The sequence below is a fragment of the Rhinatrema bivittatum genome, chromosome 1 (assembly GCF_901001135.1).
Source record: "Rhinatrema bivittatum chromosome 1, aRhiBiv1.1, whole genome shotgun sequence".
Taxonomy (NCBI): domain Eukaryota; kingdom Metazoa; phylum Chordata; class Amphibia; order Gymnophiona; family Rhinatrematidae; genus Rhinatrema; species Rhinatrema bivittatum.
In genome coordinates, this window is record NC_042615.1 from 187227668 (window position 1) to 187250293 (window position 22626).

The following is a 22626-nucleotide window of genomic DNA, read 5'->3' on the forward strand; positions in this document are numbered from 1 at the left end:
GCCCATGATTATTGCATCGGTCTCTTAGTTTGTAAGTCCCCTGGGAACAGGAAATACTGACTGTACCTCACCTTGAGCTACCATTAAAAAGGTAGGAGCTAAATCTAAATAAATAAAAGTTAACTAAGGAAAATCAGAAAATGAATGGGAAGCAATACCTTCAATCTGATAGGCTGCCGTTGCTGCACCCCAAGCAAACCCTTTGGGAAACGCATAACTGTGGAGCTGTGTGTCTGAAGTCATTGTGATGAGCCGTGAAGATCTTCAATCTCTTCTTACTTCTGTTTTTACTTTATATTGAGTAGCACCAATGTGTCAGCTTTCTAATCCTGTCAAATGTCAGTAAATATAGATTAAATTAGATTTTATATCACTGTAAAACATCATATGTTTTTTAAATGCATGTAGGGCCTGATACTGAAAGTGTGTTCAGCACTCGATAGATGGATAACTTGATAAATCGCTTATCCAGCTATCTCTTAGTCGGCGTGATAGTGGGCAGGTAGTGGGTGGATATGGGTGGTGTTCCTTTACCAGATATTCGTTTTTAACTGGTTAAGTCAATTGGATAAGTTATAACTGCAAACGCGCAGGTTTAACTTAGCCGGATATAACTTATCCAGCTAAGTAGCAGCTTATATGATTTAGCCGAATAAGTCATATCCAATACAAACAACAAAACATAACTATAGCTTCTAAATGCAAAGAGTTTTATGGTATGACTACTGAGTCTGTTGGAAGCAGGTATGAATTCAATAAGTATTTTATTATTTATTTATTTTTAGCAATTTAAATTTTCAGTGCTGCAAAAACTCCTTCTAGACACAGCTTACAACTTGTATTTAAGTAGTGCATGCAATTTTCGATTTGTTGCATTAAGGTGTCCCTTTGGAGGAAACCGAACTGCTCTATTTCCAATTTTGAAAGGGTTGTCTCTTCTGGGCATGCTATCAGCCTCTGGCTATCAGGATACCTATTGCCAGCAGGCTGAAGGCATTTTAAGAATCACACACTAGATGGCACTGTTGCAATTATTCTGCCACATAGCTGCTTATTTCTGGAGAAATAAAAGAGTTATAATATAAGACCAAATTATTTCTGAGAATTATTCTGTGTTCAAGGATTTCAAACATTGGATGATGATCCCATTTGTTGTCTAGAGAAAGTAAATTAATAAAATAAACAAAAATAACAATAAGAAAAATGTTTATATAACCCTAGTGTAGATGATAAATTCATATGATTACAATGTCTGTGAACCAAAGAGTTTCCAATCTTATTAAGTCTGAGCACATGTAGACAAAGTGACTTGCTCAAAGCCACACAGAGAGGGGCAAGTGAAGAATTCAATTGCCTTTCTCCAGGCTTACAGCTCTGCAAAATTTATTTTTTTTAATTTATTCAATTTTTTGATAAATACAAAGCAAATACTTCTTTGTACAGTAAGTTATTTGAGATCTTTTACCAAAGAGTCATTTAAAACAGAAGAAAAAAAATAAACAAACAAACAATAATTTTACATCTTAATTTAAATACACGATCTCAACTGTCACAAGGGGAAATCCATAGTAAGGAGATCTATGCAAATTATCAAATTAGAAAGAAAAAAATAGTGATTAACCCACTTCAATATTTATATTTTCCTGCCCTACAATATATTGTTCTTTCACATCTGGGGGGTCTTTAAGTTTTTCAAGAAACTACCCAATTGTTCTGGATTGAAAAAAAATTATGTTATTCCCTTTTTTAACAATACATTTTGAAGGATAGCGAAGAAGAAATGACGCTCCATTATCCAAAACCTCTTTTTTTCATAGCTAGAAACGCCCTATGGCTAAACTCCCAGTAGAAGGAATCATAGAACCAACCCAGGTCAGGGAATCTGGAGCAACTGGGTCTCAAGTATCATCTTTGGTGAATGTGGAAATTGTAGGAAGAACACAGGGTATAGAACAACATCTGGACAATGTATCCCCCAAGAGTACAATTACATCGACAAACATACCTCCATCCCCTCAGATTGTGGAAAGATCAGTAGTGGTCACACTAGACTCTTTATAGGACCTGACTGCAGGGCTTATGAAAGCTTCTCAGGAACAATCTCAAAGGCTGGAAGTACTTTCAACTAAGTTAGACATGGTTTCTTTGTTTCTTCAAACTACAAGTTCTCAAAAATCTGAAACCTGTCCTGCATTTTAGGGACTTCCGTTTAGTAGTTCAATCAATTATCCTCACAAAGTTAGACTACTGCAATTCTCTCCTGCTAGGGCTCCCAGCGATAACTATCAAGCCCCTACAGATGGTCCAGAATGCCGCGGCTAGGATACTCACCAACTCAAACAAGAGAGCCCACATCACGCCCATCCTTCATTTCCTTCACTGGCTTCCCATTAAATCTAGGATCACCTTCAAAGCATTAATGATGATACACAAGGACATTCATGGCTTCGCCCATCTTAAACTAAGCACTCAACTCCATCCTCATACATCAGACAGACCAATTAGAAACGCATACAAAGGATCATTTTACGCCCCACCAGTCAAATCCACACTAAGAAAGCGTGCTATTTCAACAGCAGGGCCCACCCTCTGGAACTCTCTGCCACCGGAGCTTCGACAAGAACCTTGCCATCAAACATTTAAGAAACACCTCAAAACATGGCTTTTCAGACAAGCCTTCCCGGAATCCCAAGACCATTCTGACACCGGTTAAAGGACATAATTGGGTTCTAGGATCTCCCCTTCCCCAACTATTTTAGCCTGTTCCTCTCTTTTCTTCCTGACTTACAGCCCTTAATTCTTGTCCCCCCCCCCCTTCCCCCTTATCTCTTGTCCCCGCCCCACCTCTTATCTCTACACATTGCCCTGTCCCTCTCTCCACACCCTGTGCCATCTGTTACTCTAAGGTAACCAGAACTATTCTACTTAAGTGCTAAAGTTAAGGTTACTATTAATGATTTAAATGTTCTAAAGTGCCAATGTTCCTTAAAGTCCCCTATTCGAAGTATTCTTATGTATTCATATTTATATATTCTACTAGACGTTATGTTCTAATGTTATGCCCTAGCCGCGATTGTTCTGTTATTTTATTCTTTTGACGCTATGTTTTAATGTAACGCCTTAGACGCGATTGTTCTGTTGTATTGTAAACCGATATGATTTGTAAATCCTACAAGAATGTCGGTATATAAGAATTCAAAATAAATAAATGGTGACAAATGATCAAACTCTCTTATTAGATCACTCTCAAAATATTCAAGTTATGGGTTCTGAAATAAAAGAGTTACAAAAAGTAAATGCCACGATTATTCATGAGTGATTTAATATTGCTACTAGAATAGAAGTATTGGAAAACTATTCACGTCGCTTGAATTTAAGGTTAATTAACTTCCCGAAAGTTATAGGTGCACCTATATCTGTTATTTTGAGGAAATATTTTACAAAATATTTAAAAATTCCCTTGGATAAAATACCTTTAATAAGTGTACTTTCCTCCCATTTCAAAAGAAAGATGGGTTAGCAAGGTTTCCTGTTACTCCAACAGATTTGAATAATTTGACAGCTTTTTTAGAAGCCTCATCTGAAGAGGTTCTTGAGAGAGTTACTCTCTTGATAACCATTTTCTTCATTTCAGGATTTAAACTTGGTGATGAAGCACTATTTCCAAAATCTCAATACTTTCTTTTATGATGGTCCAATTTTGCGAAACCTACACTGCAAAATTTAAAAGTATTAAAAAATTGATACTAATAGTAGATTCATGCCATCATATTATGTCAAGAAACCACATCATTGAATACATTTTCATATATGAATTAACACATAAAATATCTATACATTAGTAGAATTCTTGACTTTAGAATAATGGGTGGTCCATTATCTGCTTTAACCTCATACAGAATGTCAATTAAATGGTACAATTACAAACAATTAAAATATGTAATTTCTAGGATAGCTAAGTTTTATTTTTTTTTAAAGTTGTGGTTTCCAAGATTCTGAAAATTATGTACTCTAAGGTTAACAAAAGAAATTAAGAGGGGTTGCTAAAAATGTGCAACTGATCAATAATTTAAGGAAAAAAAAACATTTATGCTAATTAACCTAATAATATTAGTTGATGGTAATGTTAGGAAAGGAAGCAGGAAGATATGAAAGCCATGCCAGTAACAAAATACCTAAATAGCAGTGTAAGAATATTATAGTGGACTGTTAACAATATACTGTTCGATTAATAATGGTGGATGAATATGCACATACAAAGGTCAATTTTAAAAGCTCTACGTGCTCCAAAGCTGGGAGATACATGCATGTCTTGGGCGAACGCACGCCGTGCGGATTTTATGAAGCATCCAAATACGCACACAAATCAAAAAGTTAAAAAATGGGCGGGGCGTGGGCATTGGCTGGGCAGAGAATGGGCGAGCAAGGATGTTCTGAGAAGGTCACTTAAAATGTGCACATATTTACGCTCGCTGGGGTCCCCTACCACGTAACTTTACTTCTGCTATGGATGGCATGTAAGTTTTAAAACAAAAATATTAGGGCTAGTCAGTGGGGTTTGAAGGGTTGGGGCTAATAGGGTGAAAGAGAGGAAGGTTAAATAGAAGGGTTAGGAAGTTGGGAGCCTTTACCTGGGTGAACTGGGAACAGATTGGGGAAACTGGTAATTGTGTCGTTACACATATCTAATTAAATCCCCCCACTTATGTGGTAAAGCTGGCATTTGCATGCACAAGCATGCATCCATACAAACTTGTATGTTCATGTATGTGTGTGCAGCCGATTTTATACCATACGTACAAATATATGTGTATGTAATAGAATGGCCAAGTCCATTCACACATGCCGCCATACACGCCTACATGTGCGCCCGCGTGGCTGTTTAAAAGTTACCGTCACATTTTTTAGAGCATGCATACATAATTGGTGGTTTTGTACTAAAACAGCAAAAAAGACCAGGTGCGGATATAAAGTTTATCTATATTGTACATAGCAACTTTCTTCTTTATTTTACTTTTTACCCTGCAATTTTCCTCCTGCTTCTTTGTAATTCCAGCTCAGTCGGAAGCAAGACTGCGATCTGGCATCATGAGCCTTTACTCACAACCACACGTGAATTGTTCCCCCTATTTTCTGTCCTCCCAGCACATCTAGGCTGGTCATTGCTGTGACAGTCCTAGGCCAGAGGCCATGTACCGGGGCACCTTCCAGAACCCTACAAATCATAGGCCCAGCTTCTGGCCACTAGGTGTCACTTTTCAGCAATAACCACAACTCCCCTCGTGCCCCCCCCCCCCCCCCCCCCAGTTGTGAATGCTGCCTCTGCAGCATTCCCCAGCAAACTCAAGGAGCAGAAGACCAGACTCAGGGATCGAACTGGGGTCTTTGGCATGACAGTGCACAGTATGGCCAGGCTGGCCCCACATCATAGTTTCTCGATTGTTATAAATAGAATAAATTGCATCAGTGTCCAAATACTGAAAACATCCCTTCCTATTATCTGCTCACAATTATCTTCACTATTAAATATTGTAATGTAACAAATTAATCATTTTAATGAAAACCTTTTGAGCTTTACATTGCTCGGTTTTGATTTCCAGTTTTTCTCCATTTCCTGATTCTGGTATCACTTTTCTTTGCTAGTGTTGTATCTCCTATTTTTCTTTTGGCTGCCTTTATTCTAATCTTTACATACTTTGTTCCATTTAACTCATTTTTCTATATATATATTTCACCATTCTTTACTGAGTCTCTTTTTTTTCTATTTCATAAATTTCTACATCTCACATCTGTTTGTATTGTCTCCCTTAGGTTCTCCTTTATTTCTCAAATCCTCTGTTACTTCTTTCCCTTGTTATGCTGCCAATTCTGAACTCTTCTCCAAGTTTGTCCCCATCTCCCTTCTTCCCCATGGTGTCCACATTTCTTCTAGGGGTGTTTTAGAAAACCCACAGTCTAAGAAGTCTATTTCTGTATATAGTCTGCTTTTACTCTTCTGCAGCACATAGAGTACAATGAAAGGAATAAGGGCAAGGTCTTATTCTCGCCAGTGAAATCTGATAGACTGTGGGCAATATGGAAATGCGAGAGATAAAACACATGTGACATGTTATGGCTAAAATAGAAGCTGTTAATATCCCACAAGACCTGTTATTTATTTAACACATGTCTATTCTGCTCTATGAACAATTCAAGGTGAGTTACATAAAAATAAAATTATAAAATCAGTTAATGTACAAACAAAAAAATCTTCAAACACTTGCAATAGACAAGCAATAGAATATAACATCAAGATCTTCCCATCTGCTGGCAACCAACACCAAGAGCAGCCAAAATTACTTTTGTTTCAACTCCAAATCACCCAGTATGGGCCTTCTAAAAATATCAACCTAAGTTGACACAAATTGAAATAGCATGATTGTTATAGCAATACTATACATTTTCAAACACCTGGGAAAACAGCATGATCTTTATCAGTTTCCTAAACTGGACAAAGTTGGAGCAGATTTTATAAATTCTGGTAATGTCATTCCATAACTGAGGGTCTGCAATACATAACAGATTTTCCTGAACTTAGGGCCTCATTTTCCAATATCGCATGGGATACCAAAAAGGGGTGTTACCTTATACAAATAAGCATGTGTATCGCAAATTGCGATAACAGCTATGCAACACGCTTTTAACCCAATTTGAGCTACATTGCCAGTATATATCGCGGTTCACGATCAGCATCCTGCAGAGGAGAGAGAGAGAGAGAGAGAGAGAGTTGCTATAGTGTCTCCTCCCTAGACAGGTATTTGTATCCCTATGGTAGGCCCACCTAATAACTCGAGGTGGGGATTAGGTAAGTGTGTAGGGGGTTGGGGGCCACTTTCACATTCAACATGAGACGTACGAACAGAACAGTGGTCTCTTGTGAAGATTTGATGGCCTTCGGAGTGAGGAAACTCACTCCAAGATGAGATTTGGGCAATGTGGAGAGAACATTGCCCAAATCTCATCTTGGAGTGAGTTTCCTCACTCCGAAGGCCATCAAATCTTCACAAGAGACCACTGTTCTGTTCGTACGTCTCATGTTGAATGTGAAAGTGGCCCCCAACCCCCTACACACTTACCTAATCCCCACCTCGAGTTACTAGGTGGGCCTACCATAGGGATACAAATACCTGTCTAGGGAGGAGACAGTATAGCATCTCTCTCTCTCTCTCTATAACTCTTTCCTACTTTACATATGCTCCGCCCCTGAATACAAAATTAAAAATTTGCATTCGCAAATCGCGTTAACGGCTGTTAGCACGATTTGCGGAATTATCTACTGCGGTAACTCCTTGGAAAATGACCCCCTTAGTTTGTCAGTGGATATGTCAAGTAAATTTTGTTGAGAAGTTTGCAGTAAACGAGTAGGATGGTAAACCTTGAGAGAAGAATTTAAACAGGGTGGAGCAAGGCAATTAACTTCTTTTAAACATAGTAAGGATTTTAAATTTGACTTTCCATAGGACAGGGAAGGGAACCAATGCATTTTAAACAGAACTGGAGTAATGTGATCCTGTAATGGAGTTCCAGAAACCATTCGGGCAGCCGCATTCTATACCAACTGAAGAGCATAAACAAACAAGTAGGGAAGACCGTGTTAGCATAGGTAGGCTCAGACCTGAACTATGGTTTTCTGGAGGTGACCTTGGAATACCAGCATTCAGACAGTTCTAGACCTTTCAGAAAGAGGCATAACTATAGGGGGGCCTCGGGGCCTGTGCCTCCTCACTTCTGGCTCAGCCTCCACCCCTCTAGCAGCAGTGTCATGTCCCATCTGAGTCAGCCACTTAAAGGTGCAGGAGTTAGAGGGTCTGAAGACCTTGGAATCACTGCCAGCTGATGATTCCATGCGCCTTTAAGTTCACTTGAATAGGAAACACCACTGTCCTTGGGTTAGACATGTAAAAGTTAAAACCATCAAAGTCTTTGTTTACTTTTGGCAGGTAATTATTTATCTCCCCCTCCTCTCAGCCACTTCAAAGTTCAGGAATGTCTGGGCTAGGTGGAAGCATAATTACCCTTCAGCAGTTTGAGAGATTAATACTTAAAGTAGCTGCCTTAACCACAGAAGAACATGAGAAAAAGCAAAGGCAGACCAGGAAGACTGCCAGAAATTAAAAGGGGTATGTAGCTATTGCTGTGAAGACCCATATGAGATGAGGTAAAGGATGGAGAGGGATTGGTCACAGTGCCCATCCATGTAAACCTGGGGCCTCCCAAAAAATTAAGTTCTGGCTCTGCCCCTGCTTTCAGAGATAGAAAATCACATCTTTGTTTCAGGAGAACAAAATAACTGCAATCAAAAATTATCTCTTGTGTTATGGCAGCCGGCCACAGCAAGCCGCGACCGGGGCAGACTATCATGGCCGCCGGCCGTGGACCGCCACAGCCGGGACCAAACACTCACCCGCGGCGTCGGGTTGCTTAGGAGGCTCCTGTAGGGGCAGGGAGCCTCTGCCGGCATTCTCCTTGCAGCCATGGCCGCTGCCTGGCTGCCCGCAGGGCTCTGCTTGCTGCTAGGACTCCTCCCCCTTCTTGGCTGCCTTAGAGCCGCGCGCGGCTGAAGATAGGATTTAAAGGGGCCACGACAGGAAGTGTCGTGGTTCCCTTCTGAAGCTCCTCCCTCAGGTTTAGGTATTTTAAGGCAAGGTCTGCTCCTCAGACCTTGCCTTGGTATTGAGGTTTGTGCCTGGTTTCCTGTTCCTGGTCTCGCTTGGTTCTTCGTCCCGCTTCTGCTCCTCGCTGGATTGATTCTGTGGCTCCTGACCTTCGGACCGGCTGTGGTGAGTGCTTGGCGTTGACTTCGGATTGGCTTCGGACCCTTCTCCTGTGTTGTTCCTGGACTGGCTTCAGATCTTACTCCCGTCTGTTCCCAGACTGGCTTTGGACCGCTCTCTGGACTTCGACCCCTGGACCGGCTTTGGATTCTTCTTCGACTTCTACTCCCGGACTACCTACGACCAGCTGGAGGCGCCAGCCGTCTGGAATCCACGACCTGCAGGAGGCGCCTGCGTCCAGACCTTCAGTAGTCTTCAGGGAGTTCCGTAAGTTCCAGCAGCCGGATCTCTACAGGCTCTTCCTGGGGGGGGGGGGGATCACGAGCTTCCAAGGTGAAGTCTTCTTTCAACACTCATCTCATCGAGCTTTGCCCTCCGACGGTAGAAACCTAACGGGTTCTCTGTCCGTTTGGGTAGTACCACCCTACCTCAGAACAGGGGTCCACCTTCTGAATTCGTAACATCTTGACCTGAGAATAAGAGACATTTCACAGTTAAACTTTACAGCACTCTATTTCTACCTTAATCATCTTAGGACCACCTCCACTCATATGAATTATACCTATGAATGGGAAGATACAACACACTGTTGAAAACCTATTGCAAGATGCCCGTGTTTTTTCTTGGTAGGAAAGCTTATTTGGCTTTTCACCAACTGCTGATCATATTTATCTTATTTTGATTGTTGTACAAATTCTACTGTGTATTTCTATGCTTTGTTTATGTTGTAAAATAAAACATATGTATGTCTCCCCGCAGTGCAAGCTTACAGATTACCATCTGCCTTTTAAGCCACAGCATATTCTGATCAGCTAATGTTCTTTTCAGTATCCGCCTCATTAATCCAGCCTTGCCGCAATCTCCTCCATTTTACTGTTTCCTAGACTCACTTTAGCATGCTGCTTCTCATATTAACACAACTTTACTCATGACATCAGAGTACCTTGAGACCTCGGCTTCCTTTGATTTTCCTGAATATTTTATGCAATGTCCTTTTTCTTTAGTACATACCCCGAGGCAGCATACTGAGTTACCCTGACCGGAAATGGCTGCCCTACCTGAGACATGAGGTTTGAACTCAAAGAGAGACTTGCTTATCTCACTAGCTACAGAGAACATTCTTTTCTTGCTAGAAATAGAAGAAAGTATTATATATATCACTGGAGATGTTACAAACATACAGCTGTACAAGAAAATGGTGACAGCTAGCCCCGAAACTGGCACAGTTTTGATGTCATATTTGGGATCAGTCTCAGGTCTGGCTAGGACCATTTTTAAAAGGATTCCAGTGGGACAGGAGTAAGTGAAGATTATTCCTGCCCCTTTCTTCTGACTGGAATCCCACAGAAGAGCTATGGGAAGTAGGGACTGAGGAGGCTTCATCTGGACTTGGCTCCACCAAGTCAGGTAGGCCCAGGACCCAGTGTCTTGGTGGGTTTGGGAACTCATATCAGTAAGACCCTAAACAAGCGAGTTTCGGGGGGGGGGGGGGGGGTTTGGAGGGGGTGGTTATGTGTATTTCGGTTCAGCAAATGAACTGAATCAAAATAAATATTTATTTGCTTTTAGTTTTGGCTGCTATCACCTCCACTGAAGCCTATTCTAGGTATCTACCACCCTGTCAGTTAAAAATATTTACTCATATTCCTGATCAGTATCCCTCACTTCAGCTTCATATAAATGACCCTGCGACAGAGTGACCGTTTTCCCCCTTTAAACCTGTGCGGCACCAGGCATGGGGCCTGGGCCACCTTAAATCCCACAGAGGGAGAGAGTTCTTTGGATGGGACCCTGCTGTGGCTTGGAGAATCCTGAGGGAGAGACCAGCTGAGGAGCATAAGAGGGTAAGCCCAGCTGTGTTCAGGAAGCCCCTATGCTTCCAGGAGGAAGGCAGCTTTTGTAAAGCGCTCTGTCCAAACCAGAAGGGAGTGAGTGTACAATGACTAGAAGCAAGGCAGTCTACAGCCCTGTGTGTGTGTGTAAGTAAATACTGCTAATGTAGGCAGTCCACTGTTAAAGAGTTGTGCTTGCTAAATAAAGTTTATCTGCCTTATTGGAATCAGTATGGCTTTCTGTCTCCAGCCAGGGAAACACTACTAGGTTTCCCATGGACCCTTTGCTTTTGAACTTTTCATTCTATGGGAAATGTTGCATTCTGGTACTTTATTGAAGCATGCTAGATTTATATGTTGGTTTTATAGCTCTGCTTAGTCCTTCCCGCAGATTTCCCCCCCTCGCCTCACAGAATCCAAGCTATACCGCCGCTGTCAACGCTATCGCAGCAAATAATGGCTTGCCAGCCGGAAGAGGAAGGGCATGATCCCTGGAAGCACACAGAGGTAGCGCGGCACAGGTGAAGTTCGCACTGCAAACACCACTGCCTGAAGACCAGCCCAGTACCATATAATCAGCAAGTAAGGAGTGCCTCCTTTGGAGGTATGAGAGCACTACGAGGGAGAGGGAAAGCGAGAGAGGCAGGCTACAGACCCTTGAAGATGACAGTTCTCAAAAGGAAAGGGGAATAAATGGTAGGTGGTGTTGGGGAGAAGAGGTAGAGGTAAACATGGACAGTAGCAGAAATCAATGGAGGAGTCATATTTCCATTGTTTCTAGGCCAGGGATGGGGGGTGGAGTTATGAAGGGAGAGCAGGTGAACACAGACAGGGGCAGAGGTCAAATGGGATTCATTTTTCCATTTGTTCTGGGCCAGAGGTCCGCAGCCTTTGACAAATGTGACATGGCACTGGACAGCTGAGGGGACTCTGACTTCTGCTGCAGAGGTCGCTTTTAACCATACATCATCTCCTGCTGTACAAGACTGGCCCTCACAGCAGCAGGAGATGATGTTTGGTTAAATGCAACTCTTCTGCTGCATGTGAGGCTTGGAGCTAGCTTCCTGATTCAGTGGCGGCAACAGTCGTTGTCTGCTTAGCTGTGCAATGCCTTGCCTGATTCAGTAGCAGCGGAAGTCAGTCTAGTGCAATGGCACACGTACCATAGATTGTCGACTCCTGGATAGAACAAAAGGAAATATGAATCCTCCTTTGACATCTGCTTCTGTCCCTGTTTACCTCTTCTCATCCCACCCCCACTGTGGCTACCGGTGGACCTCATCCTGCTAGTGGCTGAATACGAGGCCCATGCCTAGGCCCTGAGAGTGTATGTTTGAGCCCGTGTTTTTGTTGTGTTATTTTGACAAATAAATGTGCAGAATTTTGCAGAATTTAAAATCTTAAAAAGATTTTTTGTAGAATTTTCAGGGTTTTTTTTTAAGCAGAATTCCTCCCCAGGAGTACTTTGCTTTCGTTGTTCTAGAGAGTGTGCATTTTTGGCTTCAATGTCTCTACATATGGCTTATATAAATCTAGGCAAATGGCCTTCCTTTGAATTGCCTCTATCTTGTCAATGTTCTTGAACATACACTCAAAATGGGGTCTCACTTGATAACTGTAAAGAGGTTATATTACTTCCCTCTTTCTACTTGTGATACTTTTCTCTATGCATACAATTAGCTTTCCCCATTTCTTTATCAAACTGATTGGTTACCTTGAGGTCATCAGAGATGAAGATCTTCATGTCTCTTTCCAATGTGGCTACTGCTAGGTCTTCCCTTTTGGATTTCTGCATCCCAAATGCATAATTTTACATGATTAAAGCACAGTCACCATACTCTTGGACATTCTTCCAAAGTTTTAAATTCCTTTCTTCTTATCTACCATGTAGCAAATTTTCATGTCACTTACAAACAAGCACCCTTTTCCTTTTAGCCCTTCCACAATGTCACTTATTATCTCAACTTTATTAACCACCTCACCCAAGAGACTACAAAGCAGTGTACAAAGAAAACCAACCAACTCACATAAATCAAATACAGGCAGTAGATACAAATTTCGCAGTAAGTCAGTCATTCAAAGGCCATAGTAAATAAATCATCATTGAATCTGGCCTTGATAATTAAGAGTGCTACTATATTTCAAGATGCAATTAAAATCACTCTGTCATGCCGAGAGATCAGTAGTTTGCGTATGAGTTCGATCCACCATCAGTAATGCTCCAAATTTTATAGAAAACAGGTGGGCTTATGTAGGGAAAGTAATGCTTATTCTCAAGAGCTTACTGTGATTAGTCAGTCGTCCAGGTATGGGAAAGAACTTGAATCACCTAGTGATGGAGGCATGCAGCATTAGGTAAAGATTCTCAAAGCTGGGGACCCACGGTTAGAGGGATGTGCCTGCCAGCACTGAACTGAGATGTCATCTGAGGGACTGTATTCTATTTAAACAAAGGGGCTGCGGTGATTACTGGGGCCCACGGTGAGAGAGAAGTGAGAGCAGGCATTGGATGTCCCCTTTCCCCCCTTCTTCCTGCTGGCACTGAACTGAGACATCATCTGAGGGACTGAAGCCTTTTTAAACAATAGGGCAGTGGTGTGCAGACACTGGTGCACTGCCGAAGACGCGAGCCTAAGGGGCATGCCACTTGGGGAAAGTTTGCTTTATTGTTTTTTCCACCTTTCTAAATGGGATAAAGAAGAAAAGCAAGATGTCAGTGGTCCAATAGACCGTCATGTCCAACCAATTTGGCATCTACCCCAACAGAGGTGAATGAGGGAGCTTCCAGTTCTTCAGGAGCCTCAAGTCCCGGGGGTGAGTCTACTGCCTCCACAGCCTCCGAAAGCAGAGTGCAACAGCCACTTCCAGTTACTCTTGGGAAAAACCTGTTCCCCTCGTTTCAAAAGCAGCAAGTAACTCAAACTCTGCTGTATTAGTCATGCCTTGTTTCCACTTCTCAAATTCACTTGGGAAGGGAGACTCCTCCAGCTGTAACTTCTTTGACTTCAAGGGTGAGTGGTTCTCTCTCTTTTTCCTCTTGTGATAAAGCAGACTCTAAAGCAAGAGCTCCAGTACCAACTGATTTGCTTTCTAATGATATACCTGAACTGGGTGAAGAACCATGAGACATTGCTTTGATTGATATTTGTAGACTGGTTAAAAGAGTAGAAAAAGTTGTGTCTTCTACTGTGTCTCGGCTTAGTGGAATAACAGAAGATAATAAATGTAAATTGCAAGAGCATGAAGTAAGATTTGATTTAGTTGATAATTTAATTGCTACTATGGGCTCTCAAATATCTACCTTACAAGCCGGGGGGGGGGGGGGGCTCAAATTAACAATAATTTGCAGGAGGTGGTGGAGAGTGAAGATTGGGTGAAACCGCATAATTACCTCACTGACGCTGCTGGAGGGTGAGGAAAACTTTCCCGGCCCGAGAGTTGACTTCAGCGATTCAATTTCCTGGTTATGATGTCAATTATGCGCGACTCCTGAAAACTACAAAACCGGACTTTCTTGCGACGAAATGTCGATGCGGCGCACCGCCCAAGCCGCGCACGCCTAAGGGGTGCGTGGCTTTGTCCAAGAATTTTGCCAGTTATTAAGAAACTGGAAAATGAAAAGAAAATTATTCTAGAGGAATCGTGAGTAACATTATTACCTTATATAATTTATTATTCTCCACCAAACCCTCCACCCAGGCAGGTTGTAAGATTGTTAGAGATTAAAAGCGAACTAAGCAAGTCGAGATTAGTAAAATTACCTTGATAAATAATGCCGCATACAAAATGGAAGGCTAAGGTTAGGGAAATGGCTACATCCTCTCCCTTGCCTGAACCGTCTCAATCTTGGATTCTGACTTTTTTCACTTCTGCAACTGAAAAATGTCCGGTAGAGCAAGCTGCTGAAGGATTGGGAATAGAACGGGTTCCTATTTTCCAGGCAGAAATGTCTATAAGTCCCGGAGCCCCGAATACTCCTCCTCCACCTCAATAAATTCCATCTGACTTTTTTCAAATACAAGCTAATACTGAGGAGAAAGGAGCTAGATAACAATGAGGGAAAGAGAAGCTGGATCTTTGAGTAATGGGTGTATACTTTTTGATAAACCAACTAAATAACATTGGATTCCCTCTGGCAGGCAGTAAAAGCTTTAGAGAAGGCTATAGTTGACCTGACTGTTGCGACCGTTGGTCTGCGACGGCTTCGCCCCACCTACCTTACTCTTCTTGCGGCTCCTCCCGCTCACCTCAGACTACTGGCTGCCGCAGCATCTGTCTACCGACCTCTCCAGTGTCCCCGGACTGGCTTTGGTGCTGCTTCCTGCCATGCTCCTCCAAGGTACCATAGGGTACGCGCGTGCATGCCGCCCTCATCTTTATTTCTTCTTTGGCACGAACCTCAGCGGCGTCCCCCTGAGATGACGTCATGCTGCCTGAATATTTAAGCCTACCTCTTTTGCTAGCTAATCGAGTTAGCAACAACTCGGATTACTACAGATGGGATTCACTCACCGTACCGAAGCTACTCTGCCACTCCAGCGTTCTCTGGAACTCTTACTGCTAACGGGGTACCCGCTCCTCGGGGGCCTCTTCTGCTTCTTTCAGGTGCTATCAGGAACCGGTACTTGCTCCTCGAGGGCCCATGTTCCCTGAGTCGCTGCCTGCATCTACAATCTTCTCTACTTGGAAGACTTCACTAACAGTATCCATCTGTGAGTACAACTACCATCTATTCCACAGTACTGCTTCCCTGGAACCAGGTACTCGCTCCTCGAGGGCCTGCCCTCTGTTGCAGTGCCAGTCCTCTCGTCTAGTGGAACCGCTGTGTGAGTACAATACCACTGAGTCTCCCTGCTCTAAGGGATCAGCTACTCACTCCTTGAGGGCCTGCTCTCCCTGTCTCAGAGCTTCACCTATTCTACCTGGGAACCTGTATATTTCTCACTGTGTACTCATAACTCTCAGTCTCTTTCCACTGTAGCACAGCCAAGCAGAGGATCCACTGTTCCAGCGTCCTGTGGGATACCTGCCCAGCCGGGCTCAACATCTACTACTCACTACTGCCACATCTGGTGGTTTCCACAGCTGTTTAAATAAAAGATTCAATCTGTGTTTGTGTGTCCAGAGTCTGGCCCGACACCGTGGTCCCTCACGGGACTGCCCCCCACGGGCGTGGTCAGCTGCCACAGTGTCCAAGGATCCACCCAAACACTAATAACCATAACACTGACAAAGGTAACTATGGACTCAAACGATTTCAGAATGTTGAGAATTCCCTTGCTAAAACAGATGAAAAAATGGAGCATATGGAGAAAAGATTGACAAATATGGAAGGATGGCAAAAAAAGGTTCACGAGAGCTGAAATAATATGACAAAAAATTGGAAGAAATAGAGAACACCTTAAAGTATCTTAATCTTAGGATTTTGAACTTTCCCAAGCATGCGCTAATAACACCTCAAGACATGCTTAAGGAATATTTACAACAAATTCTAAAAATGCCTTTACAGGCAATGCCTGTTTTTTCCAAAATGTATTACATTCCATCAAAAGCAAATATTGCTTTAGTGAGTAAAGTAGAAGATAAATCTTTGAATTTGACCGGAATAATTGAAGCAACTCTAGATACAATCATAACATCTAGGGCCACATTACTTGTCTCTTTCGCCTTTGCTATGGACCGTGAAACAGTTTTTCGTTTATATATGCGAAATCGATCAGTTCCATTTCATGGAGATAAGGTCTGGATTTATCCAGACTTTTCCAGGTCAACACAAGATAAGAGAAGGAAGTTTTTGGCATTTCAGAACTGAAATTGAAAAGAAAGGGGGAAAAATTACTTTAAAATTTCCCTGCAAGTACGAACTGCTATGGCAGAATCAAAAATATATAATTTTGAAGTGTCACATTTGCAAAATCTTCTAGGCTCAAAGAGATTGTTTATCTGGATGTCGAGGCAAATTAATGGAATCAGTTGTATCTCTTTATTTGAATTGCTGTAAGAGGGGATTAATCCCCTCCTTTTTTCCTTATTGTTCACTTAGAATTTGTTTGACCTTCCTGAGGAATTACCACTAATTATTAGGAAAACAGATAAATATATACTGCTGTTTGATATAAGAATTCTATAAATTATTACTATTATCTATATTGGATATAATTACGTAATTGTACGAGAAAATGCATAAATTAAAAATTAAAAAAAAAAAAAAAAGATAGATTTGCAGTTGCATAATCAATTAGAGGCCCTGGAAAATCAATTTAGGGGGAAGAATCTCAGGCTCTTGAATGTTCCAATCTCTAGATTGTTATCAGCCTATGAATTATTTTAAAAAAAATCTAACTGAGGGTCTCAAGATGGCCGCCGGGTGAGACGTGTTGACTGAGAGTTCCTGACCGGCTTACCTTATTTCTAATTTCCAGCTCCAAATGCCACATACGAAGAGGAAGGCCAGATTGAGGGGGGCTGTATCAAGCTCCTCTCCTTTGGAAACTATCCAGCCGAGGATCGGGAGATTCTTTGCGGCGATTCCAACAAACACACCGGGATACGTGGTCGCGCTGGGGACGGATGTTGAGCGAACACAGTCTCCTTTGACCCTGGATATCTCTTTCAGCCCTGGTGCGCCAAGCAGACCAGCTCCACCAGGCCATGAGATGGGTGGAAACCAGGCAGATACAGTGGTTCCCCCGGGAATTTGACGGGGAGATATGACTGCTGAACAACTGAGCAAAGCCCTCCAAGATACCCGAGGGATAAGAGGAACTGAGGAGGTACTCCCCGGTGAGCATGTGAGTGCCCGGGGAAATGGCACCATCTACACCGATCATAAGAATTTAGAACATCTGAAAGAGGCTCAACTACTGAATGCAAGACAGGCCCGCTGGGCTCTCTTCTTCGCATGGTTCAACTTTGAACTACGCTACCGCCCGGCTGAGAAAAATCTCCGCGCTGACACACTCTCATGCTCTGCAGAGCCGGAAAATACCCCTGAACCTCCAGCTCATATCATTGATCTCGCTTGCATCTTGTTATATTTAGTGAGGTTTGGGTGGACCCTTGGACACTGTGGCAGCTGACCACGCCCATGGGGGGGGAAGTCCCGTGAGGGGCCACAGGTCAGGCTCAGCTCTGAACACACAGAAGCAAGCCCTCGAGGAGCGAGTACCTGGTTCCAGGGACACAGCTCTGAGGAGTGGATGGTAGAAGTACTCACTGATGGTATCTGTAGCAAATTCTTCCAAGTAGAAGAGGAGATAGATGCAGGCAGCGGGTCAGGGCCCTCGAGGAGCAAATACCGGTTACCTGATAGCAACCTGAAAGAAGCAAAAGAGGCCCCCAAGGAGCAGGTACCCCGTTAGCAGAAAGAGTCCAATGGAAATTGGAAAGGCAGAGTAGCTGGGTACAGAGAGCGAATCCCATCCGTAAGGATCACCCCTTGCTAACTCAACAGCTAGCAATAAACTGTAGGCTTAAATATCCGGGAAGCGTGACATCATCACAGGGGGACACCCCTGAGGAACGCGCCAATGAGGAAATAAGAATGAGGGCCGCGCGGCACGCACACCCTAAGTTAACTGTAGAACATGGTGGGAGGCAGCACCCGAGCCGGTCCGGGGACGCCGGAGAGGATGGCAGGTGGACGCCGCGGCAGCCAGGCATCCGCGAAGAGCAGGAGGAGCTGTAAAAAAGGAAAGGTAGGTGGAGTGAAGCCATCAGGAAGTGACGGTCGCAACACATATCCATCGCAATTTTCAAAAACGATTTACCCTCGTTAAGTGTATTTAAAATAGGTAAAACCAATGGATGATTCAATAGCATATATTGTGGCAGTTCTTAAAAAGTCACTTTAAGCAGGTAAAGTGTATTTACACATGTACAATCCAGTTTTAAGCATGTAAATTCTTTTGAAAATCAGGCCCTAAGCATTGTCTCCATCTGTTCTACAAACTTTGAATATGACAGGTGTTCCAGTGAAATGTCAGGTATATCTGGAAATGAGTTACAAGATGTATCTGTAGAACCCTCTCCTGAAAGTGAGGGTTTATTAACCCAGGACCCCAGTAACGATGAAGGCAAACCAGGGGGCTCTTCTGGTTACCTTGAAGTGGAAAATCCCTAGACAACCACATCTAAACAACTTGACTCCACTGCCATTGAGTAAAAAGGTCAAGAATCTTGTATCAAGGGTTCTGAGGATGTGTTCACCCCCATGGGTGATTTTGGAATTCCGGTCTGAGGGATTGCTGTAGCAAAGTGGAAGAGGAGCAGCTGGATTATTCCTTCTATCTCTTTAGATGATGAAATAAAGAAATTGCTCAGAAGACCTGCAATCTGTTCAAGTGACTGATGTGTTCTTTGACCTGGCATAGATGGGGGGGGGGGAATATCCTCCACAAGGCAAGGCTAGATTCCTGCACCTAAATAGGAGGTTTCTTTTTTTTTTTTTCTTTTGAGGAAAGTGACAGTATGAAGCATACCAGAGCTGGAGTCTCTAATTAGAAGCTCTCCACTATTAACCCAAAAGGAATGAGTGATATGGTAATAGAAGGATGTAGAAAAGATAAGCCCTTCAACAGCTGGTCTAGAGTGGACTGCATACAGCTGCTCTCAGTATCTTGATGATTCCTGTGCATCAAGTGCCTTGCCTGTCAAGCACATTCATTGACGCACTGTGCACGTCTATTGGTGCACCAAGAACGTCCATTGGTGCGCCATGCGTTGAGCGCACCAATGTACCTTGCACCAACAGTGCCAATGTTGATTTACATTTCTTTGATGCAGGGAAATTGTAATCACTCGACCCCAATGTAGGCCAACGGGGAAGTTCACGAGCAGCTCTTGCTCAACTCATTTCCCAGCAAGGCAGATGAGACTGCACTGCAAGGGGAGGATCTACTGCCACTTCTGAGAGATTTATGCAGTTCCTCTATGTGTTGTGCCCTGGAGCTTGAGTGTCTACCCCAATAGGCATATCCGGAGCAAAGCAAGGATAACATTCCTTAAGGGATTTTATCATATCACAGATACAGTTTTTGAAATGCTCACTGCAGTTTCTTTGTGCCAGCAATTTTGAGGATGCAAAAGTCTTTTTTTTTTTTTTTGTAGCACTACAAAGTGCTGTTGGTGCTGCATTGCAACAAGGCAACTAAAAGTTAGGAAAACAGAAGAAATAAAGAAAAAGATAAACAAATTTTAAAGGATTCTGAAAAAATATCTGGAGAGATTGAGGACACATCCTTATTGTACTCTGACAAAAAATATGACTCGGTAGGCTCACGAAGCAATGCCCTCACTGGAACTCTCACACATACTTAGTAGAGCTCAAAGCTCTAGAGAGGTTCTTCGATTTCAGTGGAAGACTTCATCCACATGAAATGGTTAATTCAGTCTGCTTATCGTTGGAAAAATTCTGTAAACACCTGTTTATAATTCATTTATCTCCAGCCTCTACAGTTATCTCTCTTTCTGTGAACATTGCCCTCTTTCTGTTTATAACAGATTCTGATGCAATGAGATATCAGTAAAAAAAAAAAAAAAAAAAATTTTGTGCTGAACTTTAGTGCACATTTTCTTTACTCAAGTACAATAAGAGCATAACCCCTATGTGGGAAGAATCCTTTAACTTGCACCCGGGCACAGAGAAAAGGAGATGTGATGATGGACCCCTTCTGCACATAGTTCTCTCAGTTTTTCCACGGTTAGCATTTCACTCTGAGTTCCAGGGCTCCCTGTTGGGGGGAATGATAGTTCCAAGGCCCTTTTGCAATAGTTCCAGTCCCTTTCTGTCCTTGTAAACAGCAATGATGAACAGTTTGTTATATCCAAAAAAAACACAGAAAAGCAGTGTGGTTTCCGTCTTTACTGATAGTTGAGGTGATGACTGAAGAATATTTGCAGCACTCAATTCAGCATTAAAGTCAATAAATGGGCTTCCAATTATGCTCTGAGGAGAGTGGATGTGCGTTGCTGAGCTCCCGCTGGGGCTTACTAGCTCTTACCTGCACAAATCCTTTCAAATACTGTTAATCTTCCAATTATGGTGCCGAGTAAGGATTCTACTAAAAGCTCCTTACCCATGCTCTGGGCTGAGCAGAGATCAAAGCCCAGGAAAATGATGAAAGGTAAATTGCCGGAGTGGGACGGGCAGCTAGCAGTGTCCATGTTCAATGAGGAGTTTGATGAGGCCCTAGTGACCACCACGGCTGGCTCGGACAAAATAGAGGGCTTACTAGAGGCGTTTGAGGTGAAAATAACCTCTCATCTCGACCTTCAGGTGGGAGTCGTGGTGGACAAAATTGCCCAGCTCATGGACACAACACGGGACCACTCGGGAAGGTTAGAGGAGGCCGAGACTTGCATTTTACAGCTGGAGGATTCGGTAACTTCATTGAGTGCCAAGGTGGAAAAATTGGAGCAGCAGCAGACTTCAGATGTCAACAAGCTGGACGACCTCGAAAACCAGTCAAGGCGTAACAACATAAGGATAATAGGCCTGCCAGAGAAACCTGAGGGATGCGATGCCATTGTGTTCATGGCACACTGGCTTCTCCAATTGCTCCACATTCAGGGTAAAAATAGTGCCATTAAGATAGACTGAGCTCACCACATAACTGCACCAACTCCGATCTGCAGGGGAATGTCTCAAGCCTTGATCACGTGCCTCCACAAATTCCAGGACAAGCAACGTGTCCTCACAACTGCTAGAGAGGCTGGCTCCTTGACTTATGAGGGGGCAAAGATTATGATATTTGCTGACTTCTCGCCTGAGTTATAGAAGCAACGTCAGGCCTTTGGAGCTGTAAAGCGTGAGTTTGGAAACTTGGGGTTTTCATATACAATGCTATACCCTGCCAAACTCAAGGTAACTGTAGACAACAAGGCATTTGTTTTGTCCTACCTTGCAAGATGCCAAAAAAAATATCTGAAGTTAAGAGCCATTTTAGAGCCCTGGATTCACCATGATAATGTAAGAGAGCTGTTTTAGGTATTCATCAAGTTACTGAGCCCTCAGGAGGCTGGCAGGCTCAGTTGAACAGTTATCAGGAGTTTTCTCTTTTTTAGTTTTACATGTTTTTGAAGTTTTTACATGTTTCTATGTGGCAATCTGAGATTCATACTGTACTGTCTAACTTTTGATTGTGGTTATTGCCAACACTTTTGGCATGAAGACCAACACCAGTTGCTCGAGAGGGCCCTTTATTTTCTTGTTTCTTGCCAGTATGCTTGCTTTTTGCAATTACCTTACGAGAATAGGTCCCTCTGGAATGCTTATATAACACTCCTGCAACTTTCTTCCAGCATGCAGGCTGCTGCAATTACAGTTAGAATATCTATTGGACTGCGTCAGCTTTGCTGCCTATTCGCATTCTAGCATGTCAGACTTGGCTCGAGCCCTGTCTGCATTCTTCACCAGTAGCGGGGTTCCTTTTTGGACTTTGTTTCATCATTTGTTGTGCCATTTTGAGATTATACAGTTTGTTGTACTTTTTGATGTTTTACTATTGCTCCAGGGATGGAATGTTGCAGGCCCCTTGGTAGGGGCTGGGTCCCTGATCTCGATTTTTTTCCCACCACGGTGGGTTCCTGCCCTGTGCTTTCTAGGCTAGTTGGTTTACCCATATGGGTGGGGTAATTTGTGATAGTTTGGTTGATAGTTCAGGAAGGGTGGGTGGGATATTTTTTATTAACAGAGCAATTGCAGAGCTTGGGATGTTCTTGCTGTTTTCTCTCTAGGTTTGGTGGATTTCCATTTCACTGGGCGGTTTCTCTTCTTTTTCTTTCAAATGGATGGTAGCCAGTTTCGCACTCCTTCTGCGCTTAAACGGTGGTCTACTCTTTATAGTTTCTTGGCTGCTAATGTATTATCTCTGGTTCAACCAACATATTCTCACACTGATATGGATTTATGACAGGGTTCCTTATTTAGTGGTGTTCTTTTCTCATGTTCCTATGAGTGGGCCTTCTGCAAAGCTTGCTAC

General features: G+C 42.9%; 1 protein-coding gene across 9 annotated transcripts in view; it reads right to left on the reverse strand.

Moving 5' to 3' along the window:
- The window catches only part of LCTL (lactase like), a 241435-nt gene that overhangs the window by 206390 nt on the left and 12419 nt on the right, over positions 1–22626 (reverse strand). For 6 of the 9 annotated variants that reach the window (XM_029590227.1, XM_029590210.1, XM_029590244.1 and 3 more), the window contains one exon: positions 159–329. In XM_029590227.1, coding sequence (XP_029446087.1) covers positions 159–243 — 85 coding nt within the window. In that variant the 5' untranslated portion in view covers positions 244–329. Of the gene's footprint in view, positions 1–158; positions 330–3473; positions 3616–8443; positions 9214–9241; positions 9261–22626 lie in introns of those variants that run through there. The other 3 variants (XM_029590261.1, XM_029590236.1, XM_029590253.1) reach the window with 3 other exon arrangements.